The sequence below is a fragment of the Urocitellus parryii genome, chromosome 3, assembly GCF_045843805.1.
Source record: "Urocitellus parryii isolate mUroPar1 chromosome 3, mUroPar1.hap1, whole genome shotgun sequence".
Classification (NCBI taxonomy): Eukaryota; Metazoa; Chordata; class Mammalia; order Rodentia; family Sciuridae; genus Urocitellus; species Urocitellus parryii.
Window position 1 is genome coordinate 193458877 of NC_135533.1, and position 16374 is coordinate 193475250.

Sequence of the window (16374 nt, forward strand, 5' to 3'; positions counted from 1 at the left end):
GCAGTTTGGCTTTAAAGCCCAGAAGGGTTTTGTCCCATTTTGCTCTTTGCAAAATAGCAGGGAAATAACACTGGTGGACTTCTAGGGTTGTGAGGAGTTTAGAATAGGAATGACCTAGAGATGCTGTGACAAGCTGGGAAGAGGCCCAGGGAAGCAGAGCCCTGTGCATGGTGAACACATGCTGCCCTTCCCTGCCCTGCTGGTGGGGCTGCGTGTCAGCAGCTATGGGTGCAGCAGAGCAGGCCATGAATATTCTGTACAGAAAAATCTCTGACCCATTTTTAGTAGATTACACTGCTTTCTCTTTCCTCCAGTGCCTCATTATTCAAGATTATTTGATGTTCTCCAGCTTTTAAAATAATCATTCTCCGCCCACGCAGAACATCCTGTAGAGACATTGAGTTTTCAGTGGGAACAGAGGGAAACACTTATTCTAAAAATGAATAAGTCTGTTTTTTTCGGGGTGGAGGGGTCATCACAGAACTTATATAACACTATGAAAATTTTCTTGTGATGGCCAAGCTTAAAGAAAAAATATAGTAAAAATACAACTTATAGGCCTGTTGCTGAGCCTAGATCTTTGCCCTGTTTTCTCCCTTTCTCCTTTTTGGTGGAGATTGATGTCTTTCATTAAAAATAATAACTCGTGGACTGGGAAGATTGGCACACACCTATAATCTCAACTGTTTGGGAGACTGAGGCAGGAGAATTTAAAGTTTGAGGCCAGCCTGGGCAACTTAGTAAGAGCTTGACTCAAAATTTAAAAAGGCCTTAGGGGTGTATCTCAGTGGTGGAATGCTTGCCCAGCATGCACTAGGCCCTGTGCTCTATCTCAGCACTGCCAAGATAATAATAATACACACACACACACACACACACACACACACACAAGCATATCCAAAATCATATTACAAAATAATGTAGCATCTACAGAGAAACAAATACCCTTAGAAATACTGTTGTCCCAAATTGTGCAATTATATCCTTTCATTTTATTATATTTTTACCACCTATGTTTGTATTCCTTAAAAAACCATTCAGCTTTGCAAGCTTTATGTGAACATACACAGGCATATTATGTTCCTAAAATTCATCCATTTGTTACATACAGCTCTGGTTTACTTTTTCTGTATAATGGATTCTACCTCATGAATATGCATTCATTCGTTCTATGGAAGGACATTTGAAAGATTCATATGGCTGCTCAAATCTTACCCAGCTTCCCACCCATGAGTTGATCAGTAGCTTGGCACACTGATTGGGAAGCTCTGCCCTAGGGCGTTTACTTATAAGAGTTTCTGCTGGGTCATAAAATGACAAACTATTTTCTAATTTTCCTTTATACTCTCATCAACAATGTACAGAAGTATATTTGTACCCAAGGAGTATTCTCTCCAATATTTGATGCTGTCAGACTTTTTTTACCAGTTTGGTAATCATGAAACAGTAATCTGATGGTGGTTTTTATTTGCATTTCATTGGTGACTAGTAAAGCTCAGTTAAATGTATTTCCTCTAATGCTAAGTGCCTCTCCAAGTTTTATGCCCATTTTTCTGTTGGTTTTTTTTTATCTTTTCTGATTTTAGTAGTTCTTTATATATATATTCTAGATAGTATTCAGTTATGTGAAAATACCTTCAGTTTAGGGCTTATCCAGGAACTTCTTTTTAAGAACACTCGTTTCATCTCAATCTTGTGTGTACTGCAGTGGTTTCCTATTAGAATTCCCATTTCAAACCATTCTTAGACTTTTGTTCTCCTTTCTCACTCTAAGTTTGTGATTCCTGAGGTTCGTCTAATATCTTTGTATAAAATTGACTTCAGAGCTCTCATTCTTTCTCTGGGTTCCTGCTTTGTCTTTGATTAAACCTTGAGTATTCCTTAATCTTTTAGCAATTCCTCATTACATTTTAAAAATATTTTTATTAGTTGTTGATAGATCTTTACTTATTCATATGCAGTGCTGAGAATCAAACCCAGTGCCTCACACATGGTAGGCAAGCACTCTACCACTGAGCCACAACCCCAGCCCCCTCATTGCATTTTAAAAGATGAGTCTATAAATTCCTCATGTGTGTGTGTTTTCAGCAGGAGGTTCAGTCATGGCATGTTTATCTGTTTGGTGTGTTTAGTGCTGGTTCTTGTTACCTTGGAGTATGAAGAAGTGTTGGTAGGATTTCATTACTTACCTGTTTTACATTTCTCTTTTTTGTTTTCCAGCTCTCCGAGAGATGCTACATAACCACTCTTTTGTGGGCTGCGTAAACCCTCAGTGGGCCCTGGCACAGCATCAGACCAAGTTATACCTCCTCAATACCACCAAACTTAGGTAAGTTAATGAGCATATATAAAAAGTAGAGCCACTTGGGTGGGGTTGTGGCTCAGTGGCAGAGCGCATGCCTCGCACATGTGAGGCCCTGGGTTCAATCCTTAGCATCACATAAAAAATTATAAAGATATTGTGTCCATGTATAACTAAAAACATATTTAAAAAAATTAAAAAGTAGAGCCACTAGATGAATGGTCCAGGGTGTAAAGCTGGGGAGGGCTGTTTGAGGTGGTTGGAAAGGTTTGGGAGTCAGCAATTATGATTCCAAATCCATGTTTAACCATTTCCCATTCTATGAGCCAGTTACTTTCCTAAACTATGTCTCATCTGTAAATTAGGATATTACTATTTAACTTGAAGAATTTTTTTGTGAGGAAAATAACCCGAGAAGCCTAGTCCTCACAATGGGCTTAGTGCTCAGTGTTGAACTGAGTTAGTTCAGTGTTGTAGGCTGTGAACCAGATATTGAGGAATTGGTGCTAGTAGAGAATTCTGGTATTACTGTGTGCAACAGGGTACTGTGGGGGAGGCAAGAAGATCTTATGCCATCTGGTTTTGGAGATGTACCAAAGGCATACTGTAACCACCAAAAAAGCCAGGGGTTATTGATCAGCACAGGAAGATGGACCTCAACAGGGCCATTTGCCTAGCAACATTTCTATTGATGGTTTCCTGGGACTTTGGTCAATGAGCTGTTGTCTAGAACCATTGCTAAATATGTTCTCAAATAGGTAATAGATATGGGATGCTGCTGCTACCTTACATATATTAAACACCATTCACTAACTGTCAAACTACCCTTTTCTAAAACCTGCTGTGTGGCTTCAAGTGGTTCTCAGCCTTGTTGAGTGCAACAGCCAGTATACATTGCTTAGAATTGGCACATGACATAAAATCTTGTTTTCCATCTTTTACTGAGTAACTGCCCCAGTCCAGAAATATACCATTGCCTCCATAGCTCAGATATTTAGAACTCCTTCCTAGGCTTGGAAACCTTTTTGGTGCGGCTCTTTTCCAGTTCCATTGACTTCTTTGAGAACCCTTGGGTTTGTATAGTGAGCTGCCATTTACTAATTTGTTGGTAATTCTACTTTGCTTGCTCTTTCCTTTGTGGCATATCTAAGTACATAACTTTCAAGACTTCAAATCACAGTTGCATTCAGGTTCTTTCAAGTCACAGATAGAAATCCAGGCCAGTTCCAGAACTGCAGCTACAGTTTGAGCATCCTTAATCCAAAGCTAAAATTCTCCAAAGTCTGACAGTTTTTGAGTGCCAGCATAATATCACAAGTGGAAAATTCTGTACTGTGAAACTTTGTTTCATGCACAAAATTCTTAAAAATATTGTATAAGATTACTTTCAGGATATATGTGTAAGGTGTAAAACATAAATGGATTTTGTGTTTAGACTTAGATCATCCCCAAGATATCTCATTATGTATACACAAACATTCCAAAATTTAGAAAAAGTTCAAAATACTTCTGGTCCTAAACATTTTGGATGATTGTATTAATAAATGTGAATGGCTTCCAGTGAGAAGATAAAAGTCACAAGAAGAGAACTGGGTTCAGTCTAATATCTAGATTCACCTCCTTCCTTTGTCACTTTATTAAGTGACATGGGACACATTAATTACTCACTTGATACCTCAGTTTCCCCACTATAATGCAGGTCTAGAGGATTCTTTGTCTGCTTTGACTGATAATGAAGTCTTTCAGCAAGATCTCCAAAGTTTAGTTGTTTTAAGAACTATAAAGGGCAGATCTATAGTCACCAAAACAGCATGATATTGGCATCAAAGTAGACATGAAGACCAATGGAGTAGAATAGAAGAGAGAGACAAACCTATAGAGATGCAGGTATCTGATTCTTGACAAAGGTGCCAAAAGCATATGCTGGAAAAAAGAGCCTTTTTAAAAAATTTTTTTTTGTGGTTGTAGATGGATAGAATGCCTTTATTTTATTTGTTGATTTTTATGTGATGCTGAGAATCGAACCCAGTGTCTCATGCATGCGAGGCAAGTGCTCTGCCGCTGAGCTACAGCCCCAGCCCAAAAAAAGAGCATAATTTAAAAAAAAAAAAATGTTGATGGAAAAACTGGATATCCACATGCAGAGGAATGAAGCTATACAGCTCTCTCTCTTACCCTGCAAAAAATCAAATCAAAGGATCAAAGATGACCAGAAACTTTGCAACCACTGGAAGAAAACATAGGGTCAACACCAGTTTCCTTACTGAGACCCCCAAAACTCAAGAAATAAAACGGGACAATATCAAATTAAAAAGTTTTGAACAACTAAGAATGTGAAGAGAGGTCCTACAGAATGGAAAAAAATCTTTGCTAGCTACTCCTCTGACAGGTGATTAATGTTCAGAATACATAAAAAACTCAAAAAGCTTAACATCCAAAAAATAAATAAATAAATAATCCAATCAATAAATGGGCAAAAGAACTAGCAAAACAAAACAAAATAACGTAGTAAATAAATGGGCAAAAGAAATTTCTCAAAAGAAGTAGTATAAATGGCCAAAAAATATATGAAAAAATGTTCTTCAATTGCTAGCAATTGGGGAAATGGAAATCAAAACTACACTGAGATTTCATCTCAGTCCAGTGAGAATGGCAATCTTCAGGAATACAAATAATAATAAATATTAGGATGTGGGGGAAAGGTACATTCATACATTTTTGCTGGGACTGCTAATTAGTATAACCATTCTGGAAAGCAATAGGTGCTTCCTTAAGACTGGCCACATCAATACAATATAACAAAAGAATTAAAATCAGCATACTATCAAAATACAGGCACATCAGTATTTATAGTATGAAATTCACAATTATAACATTTTCTGGTAAAGAGAACTGGAAACATCTTGCCAAGTGAAATAAGAAGAAAATCAAGAAAAACAGAAAATCAAGGGTTGGATCATATGGAAGCTAGGGCAAAAGAAGGGGAAAAAAATGGGAGGCGGGGATTGGATATTATAAAGATATAGGGAAGACCAGTGGAGTGGAAGGAGATGGAGGAGGAAGGAAAGGAAAGGGGAGGAAATACAGGGCAATTTTGACAAGATTATGCGGTGTACATGTATAAATATATCACAGCGAATTCCACCTTTATGTATATCTATAAAGCACCAATTAAAAATAAATAAATGAGTGGAAGGAAGTCCAGTAGAGGAAAGAGAATGCAGGGGAGGTGAAGGGAAGGAAAGGGGGAACACTGGAAACTGAAACAGAGTAAATTAAATTCCATGCATGTATGTTTATGTCAAAAAACCCAGTTGTTATGTATAACTATAGTGCATGAATAAAAGCACAAAAAAGAACTAGAAAGTATCATATAAATGTGACATTTATTCCAAGTCTTTTTTTCTGTAAATAATTCATTATGGTCTATATTTAACAGCTGCTCTTGGATTGTTGCCAGCCAGTGCACCATCTTAAGCCATATATCAGTGTAGTATAATTCTGCCTTATATCCTCTTTCGATTACTTAGGAAGATTCCCTGTCTTGCCTATACATTCCATGTAATTTTTTCCTATGTAATTTTTAATGTTGAGTTGTCAAAAAGTTGTTATAGGATTCTTTGTTAAGTGGGAAAGGCAAACAAAAAACTTAAATTTCACTACGGGACGTCAGAAATCTTTTATAGCACCCTAGGGCTGGGAACAGCATGGGTGATAGCAAGCCAGACATAGTAAGCTGGACATAGAAAATATTCTGTTAAATTAATCCCTGCCTGTGGAGGCTGGCTACCCAATGCCTTGGTAGGAACAAATGTTGACACTCCCAGCTCTTTGAAGGAAGAAGAAATCTTGTTAGACAGTAAAAAAGATTCCACAGCCAGGCAGAACCATCTTTTGTGCCTGCTGTTCAGCCCACAAGCATGGATTCAGCTCTTCATTAAAATTACTTCATTTTTGTTTTCAGTGAAGAACTGTTCTACCAGATACTCATTTATGATTTTGCCAATTTTGGTGTTCTGAAGTTATCGGTAAGTTTATAATTCTCATTTCTGGAACTTAAACAGCTGGTCATTTCTGAAAATAGGAGCTCTACACAAATATCTTCTTTGTAGTATATTAAATTTTTCTAAATATGCATAGGATAGTTTGTGTATTGTATTATTTGCTATGTAGGAAGTATCTAATTGCCGTAAGATGTTTTTTTTTTTTTAGCCAAATAGTCATTTAGTGGCCAACTTGAACAAATGCTTATTATAATAGAAATTAATACATATCTATTTATGAAAGCTTGGAAAGAGATGAAAATAAGTATTTTATAAAACTCGTCAAAACACAACCCCAACAATTAATTTTAGTCCATTTCTTCCAAGATTTTTTCAGAGTTAAAACCATACTACCCATCCAGGTAACTTCCTTTTTCATTTGACATACTCTATGAAAAAGCCTGCTGAGATTTTGATTAGGGTATGTTAAATATATAGTTTTTCTTGGGGAGAAAATATTCTGTTAAATTAATCCCTTAGTATTTCATATTTTTAATGCTGTGATAAATGGCAGTTCAAATCTATCAGATTTTATACATAAGTGATCATGTCATCAAAGACTAAGAAGTTTCCTTCCTATCCAGTCTGGATGCCTTTTCTCTTTCTCTTGACTGATGGCACTGGCTAGAACGTCCAGAACAAAGTTGAATAGAAGTACTGTTATGTATGGTTTGGGTATCAGGGTGTGCTGGTCCCATAATATCCTCTCCTTTGATAAATATCCTCTCACTTTCTATTTTCTGAAAGGGTTTTTATAGAGTTTCTTCCTTAATGTTTGATAGAATTCATGAGTAATTTCATCTGGGCCTGGAGATTCGTTTATGAGAAAATTTTAAACTATAAACTTACTTTCTTTACTGGATAAGGAGCTATTCAAATTACCTGTTTCTTCTTGGGTAACATTGGGCATTTTGTTTCTTCCAAGAAATTTGTTCCTTTAACCTGTTTTTTTCAAATGTATTGGCCTAAAGTTGTTCGTAATATTACTTATTCTTTTAATATCTATAGATCTGTAGTGATATAACTACTCTCAATCCTAATATTGGTAATTTGTCTTCTTTTTTAGCTTGATTAATCTACTTAAAGGTTTGTTGATTTATTGATCATATCATAAGAACTAACTTTGGCTTTATCCCTGTTTCTCTTGCTTTTTGTTTTCTATTTCATTGATATGTGCTCTGACCTTTATTTTTTTTTCCTGCTTATTTTGTTTTGTCTTCTATATTATATTCCTTAAGGTAGAAGCTGAGGTCACTAATTTGAGAGCTTTCTTCTCTGCTATAGATGTAAAATACTATAAATTTTCCCTAAAAACTGCATTAGCACAAATTTTGATATTGTTGTCATTATCATTCAGAACAGAATACTTTCTAATTTTCTTTTTTATTTGTTCTTTGACCTTAGAATTGTATCATGTAGTTTCTAATCTCTTAGGGATTTTTCAGAGATTTGTTACTGATTTTTAACTGAATTCTGTTTGGTCAGAGAACACATGTGAATTCTTATACATTTATTGAGATTTGTGTCATGGCCCAGAATATGGTCTTTGTTGGTAAATACCCTGTTTGTACTTAACAGAATTAGTCTTCTGATCTTGTTGAGTTCGTCCTATAATATCAGATGTATCAAATTGATATTTATGCTTAAGTCTTCAATATCCTTGCTAATCTTCTATTTTTTCTATTAGTTATTGAGAAATAGGCATTGAAACTTCAAGCTATAAATACAAATTTATCTATTTCTATTTCTCTTTGCAGTTATCTTAGTTTTTTCCTTTAAATAATTTAAAGCACTGTTATTGGGTACTAAAGTGTTTAAAGTTGTTACATCCTTTTTTTAATCCTATTATTATGAAAAAATAACAGCAAAGTAATACTAACGACAACAGAAGGGAAAAAATGGAGAATAGCTTTATGTATCTCCTTTTTGACCATAGAGTGCCATCCTCTTCCTCACCAGGTAGATGATTTACCTGAAATGTTGCTCAATTTGATTTATTCTCCCTCCTCCCTGATTTGGTTATGGGTGAATCAGTGTAAAGAAATGATCTGCCTAGTAGTTTTCTAGAACTGTGTTAGTTGAATCCCTAGAGCTACATAAAAGAAAAGTACCTGCTGGTAGCCTCAGCCCTCCTGCTGTTCAGCAGGCCTCTTGTCTGTCACAGCCTATCTGTTGAAACACCCATTGACAAAGAGGAAAGAGGTTTTGTGTGGACTCTTCAGGTACTTCCTTGGAGGGAAATGGGGAATGTTAACATTTGTGGTATCTCACCTGCTCTTCTGGCAGTAGTTTGGTGGAAATTTGGGCTTTGTAATTTGATGTCCTTTTAATGCTTGCCACTTGATGTTCTCACTCCTTCCTAGGAGCCAGCACCACTCTTTGACCTTGCCATGCTTGCCTTAGACAGTCCTGAGAGTGGCTGGACGGAGGAAGATGGCCCCAAAGAAGGACTTGCAGAATATATTGTTGAGTTTCTGAAGAAGAAGGCTGAGATGCTTGCAGACTATTTCTCTCTGGAAATTGATATGGTATGATGGCCATTCGTTGTATACAGCCCCTGCCATATTCTTCAGATTCCTAGATCAAGATGAGAAGTCTGGCCTCCCCCTCAGAAGCAGCATGTGACAGAAATGAAATCTTCTCTGTTCCCTGTTTGCATTTCTTGCATATACAACTGTTTATGCCATTCCTGTTCTCATGGTAAAGGATCCAGACAGAAGGAAGAGCTGAATTCCACGCTCTGCAGGCTTCAATACATGAGATTATGCCACTTGCTTCTGTTTCTTTCTCTTACCTCTTAATCTTAGGGAGTTTCTGTCTCGATGTGTTAATTAGTGAGCAGAGCCAAATAAAAGGTTGTTTTGCTGTACACTGGGACCAGAAGCTTTTTAACTGTTTGGATCTTCCTCCCATGCCCAGTCCAGTCAAGTAACCAGAAACCTTTGAGGATGAGAACTGGGGAAGCACTAATGAAATTTGTTTATACTTTGTTTAAATAAATTTGTTAAATCTTGTCCCCTTTTCTGTCCTTTTTCCCACAAGCAGGAAGGGAACCTGATTGGATTACCCCTTCTAATTGACAATTATGTGCCCCCCTTGGAGGGATTGCCTATCTTCATCCTTCGATTAGCTACAGAGGTGAGTGATAAGCAGGTACTAAGCATATGGGTATGTGCATGGATTCTGGGTAAACGGGGCATGTGACCGCACCTTCGTTTGGAACTGTCAAGATGACAAGGGTAGAACAGCATGAAGATTCCATCAGCCACACCAATATTTGTCCCCAGCCATACTTATCAACTATTTCAATGCCTAAGAGTCACATTTCATTTTTTAGCTATAAGTAGTTCATTATCCCCATTTACAAATGAAATTGTTTAAAGCATGTACCTAAGTTTTTGAATTCTTTCAACCAGGTGAATTGGGATGAAGAAAAGGAATGTTTTGAAAGCTTAAGTAAAGAATGTGCTATGTTTTATTCCATCCGGAAGCAGTACATATCGGAGGAGTCAACCCTCTCAGGCCAACAGGTACTGTGGCCTAGCACACTAGCACTCCAGGACAGGGACGGGCCCTTATACAACCTTTAAGAGATGAAACTTGCCCATCTCTAAAATCTTGAGTTCTCATATATCTAACAGGGTATGTTCTCATTTATCAAACACAGTGGTCAGCTTTATTTACGTTTTTTTTTTTTTTTTTTCCTTCTGCTGCTCTAGAACTTAGACCTCTAGAATGATCTCAGAAACTGTCCACTGTAGAAGCACAAGCCATTACATTGAGACAGACTGTCCGAGGCTGGTGGGTCCCTGAGTCCCATTGTCAGCCCAAGTCCTCAGATTCTGGATGTCTCCCTGGTCACCCTTTATTTCTGCCATGTCTGCTGCTGCACAGCCAGGAAATAAGACTCTGGAATTTCACTTATAGGTCAATTTGACACAAATAACAACCAGTCAGATAATAATCCCTTTCAATCAGCAAGTATTTCAGGGGTAGTAGGGGTCAGAGGAGTGGAAGTAGTACACAAATTAAAGGATAGCCATTTTACTGCATAGCCATCTTAGTGATTGTTCATGGTCACCCTGAGATGAAGTGGTCTGCGTGCTTCACAGGTCAGAAAGCTGCAGGACAGTTGGCATACTCATGGATCCCCAGTGCCTTATAGGTGTAGGAGATTCACTCCCGGGTCTTTCTGGCTAAAGCCGTGGGAATTTCTCTCTCTGGTGGAAAAGGCAAGGCAGCACACTTACCATACAGTGCTGAGAGTTATCTTATTTGATTGGGAATATGTTCCTCAAGGAAAGGAACTACAGATGATAACGAACATTTTCTCATAGGAACAATAAAGCAAAATTACCATTTTTTTTTTTCATTTCTTATCTGTGGAGGTTTTGGAAAAACAGCTACTTTCAGACCCCCAAATTTGAAGGTGAGTTAGATACTGTTGCCATCCAGACACCAGTAAGGATCAGACATTATGTTAGATCCTGCAGTAATCAACACATTCCTTCCTGAGTGGACACAGAGATTCCATAGGAGATGGCCCTGCAAGAGCAATGGCTACTTTGCCCTCTCAAAGACCTCATCTTTTATGTTCAAGCCTCTGGGATTACTGAGATGCTAGGCTCCTTCATAAGCTTTAGACAACACAGTTCATCGAAAGCCACCAGGACTGTCTAGGCCCAAGTGCCCACCCCATTGCCAGGAAGGCAGTATGTATAGGAAGGCTTATGACATCTAACATGTGTTTTTCAGAGCGAGGTACCTGGCTCCACACCAAACCCCTGGAAGTGGACTGTGGAACACATTGTCTATAAAGCATTCCGCTCACACCTTCTGCCTCCTAAACATTTCACAGAAGATGGGAATGTCCTGCAGCTTGCTAACCTGCCTGATCTGTACAAAGTCTTTGAGAGGTGTTAAATATGATCATTTATGAACTCTTGAGTATTCTATTCTTCCTTTATATCCCAATGTGGTTGGTAAGACAGGATTGAAAATTTGCATTTGCCTGCAACTTGTGGCACTTTTTCTTTCGTGGTGGATTGACTATAAATAAATTTTCTGATGTGTCTTAACAGTTTCTTATTTAACATCACACTTGAAAAGTTTCCTAGATCAGATTTTTCCTAGTATATACCAGGTTGTGTTGAAGAATCACCAAAGTTTGAAAGCCCCTGATATCTAATAAGGTGTTCTACAAGCACCGTGAGGAATTCTAAAATGGTCTTGAAGACTTGGCAGATTATGCTTTGATTTGATTATTTCTGTATTTTGGCAAATTTTTATCCTCTGATACCATATATTGTCCAGCTGCCTTTTAAAATAAGTCCTGAACACCTAAGTCTCTACTGATCAACTATGGAAAAAGTTTGATTTGAGAATCTATCAATATCTTCAGTAGCCAAAGTTAATTTATTCTTAGGGTAAATGTCTTCATGTGTTCTATAACTGGTGTGAGTTTTTAACTTATCCCACCTTGTTAATGTCTATGGGCTGGGGGGCAGGAGACCCTAGGTTCGATCCCTAGTACTAAGGAAGGAAGGGAGAGAGGAAGGGAGGGAACAGAAGGAAAAAGGTGTTTCTAAATATTTGTTTTGCAGTACTGGGGATTGAACCCACAGTGCCCTACCACTGAGCTACACCCTCAGTCCTAGGTATGAAGAAATGAAAAATAAAAGTGAAGCCCATCATAGGGAGGAACTACACTAGAAGAAACTTATTCTCTAAGGAGAAACTAATTCAAAGTAAACACCAGAAATAAAGTAAAATGACAGAGAAAAGATCATTTCTTTCATGGTGGATTGACTATAAATAAATTTTTAGATGTGTCTTAACAGTATTCTTTTTGAAGGATAATGTGAGTATACACTTAAACTGTAAGTGCCAAAATAAGATACGTTAATATTAGCTTGCATTTACAGAAACTGAGCATTCAGCACAGGGAGGAAGAATGCCTATAGTTTTAAGGTAAAATTCAGATTTACAGGCTTCTGTGAAGAAAGTTCAGTGGAAAAGAACAGAGTATCTCATGAAGAAATGAAACCATTTCCATTTAGAAAAGACTGGGACAAAAGAGTGGAAGGGATATGTTTGTTGTTTCATAAAAGGGGCAAGATCAGTTTCTGACAACTAAAACTCGGAACATTGGATTGGGGCATTTCAGAAGTGAGGTTTCATGAGCCCAGAAGAGTGCCAGCTGAGTGATCTTTGGTGGAGAGGAAAGGGGCTTCCCAGGCCTTCAGAGCTAGACTGCATTTTAGAACATCCTCCTGCCCGTGTCCAACCTCAAAACCATAGAAAGATGATTTATAGGAAATTGTCTCAATCTAGGAGATTGGTTTCCATATATTAAAAATGAAGGGCTAATTACTCTAAAGAAGGGAACAATTATTAAAGATTTTATTCACTTTTGAGTTTATTATCTAGTTTTAAATCTAGTTTTATTATCTTAAGGGGCCTTGATTCATTAGATTTTCCCCAACATCTTTTTTGTGTAAACTTTGAAGCTACAGTAATCATGTCCATAAACACCACCTTGATTCCAATAGTGAAAGAAAATCACAAATCCTAAAAAGTATCTACACTCGGTTATTTAAAAAAACCAAAAAAAAACCTTGAACTGGATGCCTTTAAAGATGAAATTAAAGTTTATAGAAGAAAAAGTTCTACATTCCAGATAATTTTTCCTTGAGGAGAGAAAAGAGGAGGAAGCAAGATAGGAGAGAAGTGGCTGCCGTGATTTGTTTCACAGTCTCCTATAATAAAATGAATGTGTCAACAGCCACTTGAGGTCGGCAAGAAGGGTATTTTTAATAGAATTCACAGGCAGATTTCCCACCTGCCTGCCCTGCCCTTCCCTCCACCTTCGGGCTTGTCTGAGGTTCATTCCACAAATAAGCAGCTGATGAAAATACTTTAGAAGGTACAGCATAGTTGATATGGAAGAGTAAGGACCCTGCTCTTACTCTAAGAGAATAGGCCTTGGACTTCCACTACCCCCTGCAATAAAGCAAGTTTTATATACATTCCCCGTATCTTTTTCTAACATTTTCTTATATAAATTTAAATATTTTACAAAAAAAAGGGTTTTTCCTCCAAACATATAAATTTGAGTGAAACACATTGATTCCCCATGCTTGAACTTATTTCTTCACTAAAATATAAACACTATCTCATATGACGGGTAGATGTCTTTTGACCACGGGATACCAGTGAAGTCTGAATTGCTCTGTGGAGAAGGCACTTGTGTTTTCTGAGGTCTCCAGCAAGTATCTCAGCGCAATAGAACTGCTGTCCTCCAGACCCCGTGCCAAGGCCTCCAAGTGCCCAGTCACTGAGGGAGCTGGGGGAAAATGTTGAGTAAACATGATTCTAAAATTATGGAAACAAAACATGAATAGCACAGACCAGTTCTTAGTCTAGAATCAAACTACACACAAAATCCAAAGTGTTCGTTCATGAAGATTCAAACCTGCTTCATTCACATAAATTATAAAATACAAAGGTGGATGTTTTAATGACAAAAACTCAAAACAGTACTGAAAGGGTTTGTGTCAATGTACAAAAAGAGTCAGTCCCTCTGGGCAGGGCCCCACAGAGCAGCACCCAGGTCAAAGGGCAGCTGCCCTATTGCTGGGCCAGAAGTGCTGTCCTGTTGGCCTTCATCTTCTCTAGCCGCTTGGCCAGGTGACTGTTGGTCATTTCCATCTCCTCAATCTTGTCCAGTGCTGTTCGTAACTGGAGACAGGGAGAGAGCACAGTGACTTCATGTGGCCAAAAACTCAGAAACAAAACTCAGTGCTACTTTATTTTCAATTTTCTGGGAAACAGAAGCATTGCAAGTTGTGATGGCCTCACACATGATCCCAAAACAGCCTATTTTTTTTTTTTTTTTAGTCACCTAAAGGTGTTAAACAATGATTATATGTATTATTTGTTTAAATCACAGAAAGGGCCCGGTGTGGTGGCAAATGCTTGTAATCCCAGCTGCTCAGGAGGCTGAGGCAGGAGGATCACAAGTTCAAAAAAGCTAGCCTCAGCAAAAGTGAGGCACTCAGCAACTCAGTGAGATCCTGTGTCTAAATAAAATACAAAATATTACTGGGGATATGGCTCAGTGGTTGAGTGCCCCCGAGTTTAATCCCCGGTACTTTCCCCTGCAAAAAATCACAGAAAGGATATAGAGAAGATGCAGAAATAGACCTAATCTGAAACAAAAATGAAAATCACCTTTTTAACTTATTAAGTCTAACTGACCAAGACAAAAAAGTAAGTGGCAGTCAACATGCAGGTAACAAGAATAAGTGACATTCAACTGCTGTTTCCTTAAGATTTGACCCAGTGTCAAGTTTCTTAGGCAGTAAAGAATTTATTTCCAAAGGATTTTTTCTTTTTAGGAATGTATTCTCCAAGAGGTATATTAAAACAAGTACCTCTCGTTGTAGCTTCCTCTTTTCTGCCTTCAGTTCATCTTCAACTTTCTCAGCATTCTCAGCAGCAGTTTTGTATCTCAGCACCTGCCCCTCAAGCCGGTTAATCTGTGAATATGAGAATACAGGCATCTAGTATTCACTACCACTATTTGGTAGCCACAATGGAAATATGACATCATTACGATTTCTAAATAATCAAACACTAATGAGTCCCCCTAGGATGAGTCATAGGTCTTCTCAGACCCAGCTACTATTTATAAACCAAGAAGAATCTCCAAGAGGATTACAGATATAGAGTCATTGGGCCAATTTCCCAATTTTATGATAAAATATTGTTTAAGTGCCACAGTAGCATTGTAAGAGGAAAGTCACTGGAGAAGTTTCTAGACTTTTTTAAATGTACACTAAGGGATTTTGTTAGATGTTATGATCTTGAATTCTTCTGAAATATCTACAAAAAAAAACAATTATTAGGTATATTTTTTTTATGTTTTTAGAGAAAACAGAAGGCTAAAGCACCCTGCCAGGTGCTCTCTGCTGGCTTCTCTATTTTAAAGAGCTTTTTTGGAGACCCAAATAGGGTGGGTATGTTGATGCATGCCTATTATCCCAGCAACTTGGGAGGCTGAGGCAGGAGGATTACAAGCTCTAGACCAGCCTTGGCAACTTAGCAAAACCCTGTCTCAAACTTAAAAATAAAAAGGGCTGAAAATACAGCTTAATGGTAGAACACTGCTGGATTGAATTCTCAGTACCACCACCAAAAAAACAAACAAATAAACAAATAAAAAACCTCACAGTAACTCTTGCACTCATAGGGTTAGCCACTTAGATGCAGGAAGCGGAGATGTTTTTAAAAAAAATTAAATCACAAAGTACCATACAGAAGAAGTACTTACACTTTGCTCCAAGGTGGTTATATCCTGTTCTGCTTTTGAAAGCTTAAATTTGTATTCACTAATTTGTCTATTGGCATCTCCTAGAACAGAATATAATGATGAATAATCTTCATCTTTCGGATATGCAGCATGCAGAGAAATGTGCCCTCCGAGACTATGAAACACAAAACACAGCAATTGCCACATCTCCAGCAGCCAGGTGATGGGCTGCTGAATCTCCAGCACTTATGTTGCAACAGCATTCCCTTGAACTAGAAATTCAGAGAAAAGTCTTTCTTCACCCCTTGATCTAGTGAGCAAAACCTAGAGAAAGAAACCCTGCCAAGGAAGCAACTTTATCCGCAGCCCTGTATCCCACAGAGCCTCCATGCTCACAGAACTGGGCCTTCTGGTTCCCCAAACCTAACCCTATACCTCCCACCTTCCAGGTTTTGCTTCTGCTCCCCCAAACCTCAAGTGCCCTTTCATCTCCTGCATGACTCTCTTTAGTTAACTGTATCTTCTCCTTCCCTTATGGCATTAAAATTTGTTTTTTATGACAATGATCATGTTTTCAAATTGTGTGTGTGTGTGTGTGTGTGTGTGTGTGTGTGTGTGAGAGAGAGAGAGAGAGAGAGAGAGAGAGAGAGAATATGTTTGTATATGTGTGTGTGTGTAAGGTAAGGGGCTCTGTCTTAGCCTTGGATGCTTCAGTA

General features: G+C 38.0%; 2 protein-coding genes across 6 annotated transcripts in view; one reads left to right on the forward strand and one right to left on the reverse strand.

Moving 5' to 3' along the window:
- Nucleotides 1-11881, forward strand: part of Mlh1 (mutL homolog 1) — a 53211-nt gene extending 41330 nt beyond the window's left edge. The window contains exons 14-19 of the mRNA XM_026405962.2: nt 2221-2329; nt 6267-6330; nt 8709-8873; nt 9391-9483; nt 9762-9875; nt 11101-11881. Coding sequence (XP_026261747.1) covers nt 2221-2329; nt 6267-6330; nt 8709-8873; nt 9391-9483; nt 9762-9875; nt 11101-11268 — 713 coding nt within the window. The 3' untranslated portion in view covers nt 11269-11881. The remainder of the gene's footprint in view (nt 1-2220; nt 2330-6266; nt 6331-8708; nt 8874-9390; nt 9484-9761; nt 9876-11100) is intronic.
- Nucleotides 11882-13139: 1258 nt separating this feature from the next.
- Lrrfip2 (LRR binding FLII interacting protein 2) overlaps nt 13140-16374 on the reverse strand; it is an 89280-nt gene continuing 86045 nt past the window's right edge. For all 5 annotated transcript variants that reach the window (XM_026406755.2, XM_026406741.2, XM_026406771.2 and 2 more), the window contains 3 exons: nt 15680-15759; nt 14781-14885; nt 13140-14085 (listed from right to left, as the gene is read on the reverse strand). In XM_026406755.2, the coding sequence (XP_026262540.2) occupies nt 13975-14085; nt 14781-14885; nt 15680-15759 (296 nt within the window). In that variant the 3' untranslated portion in view covers nt 13140-13974. The remainder of the gene's footprint in view (nt 14086-14780; nt 14886-15679; nt 15760-16374) is intronic.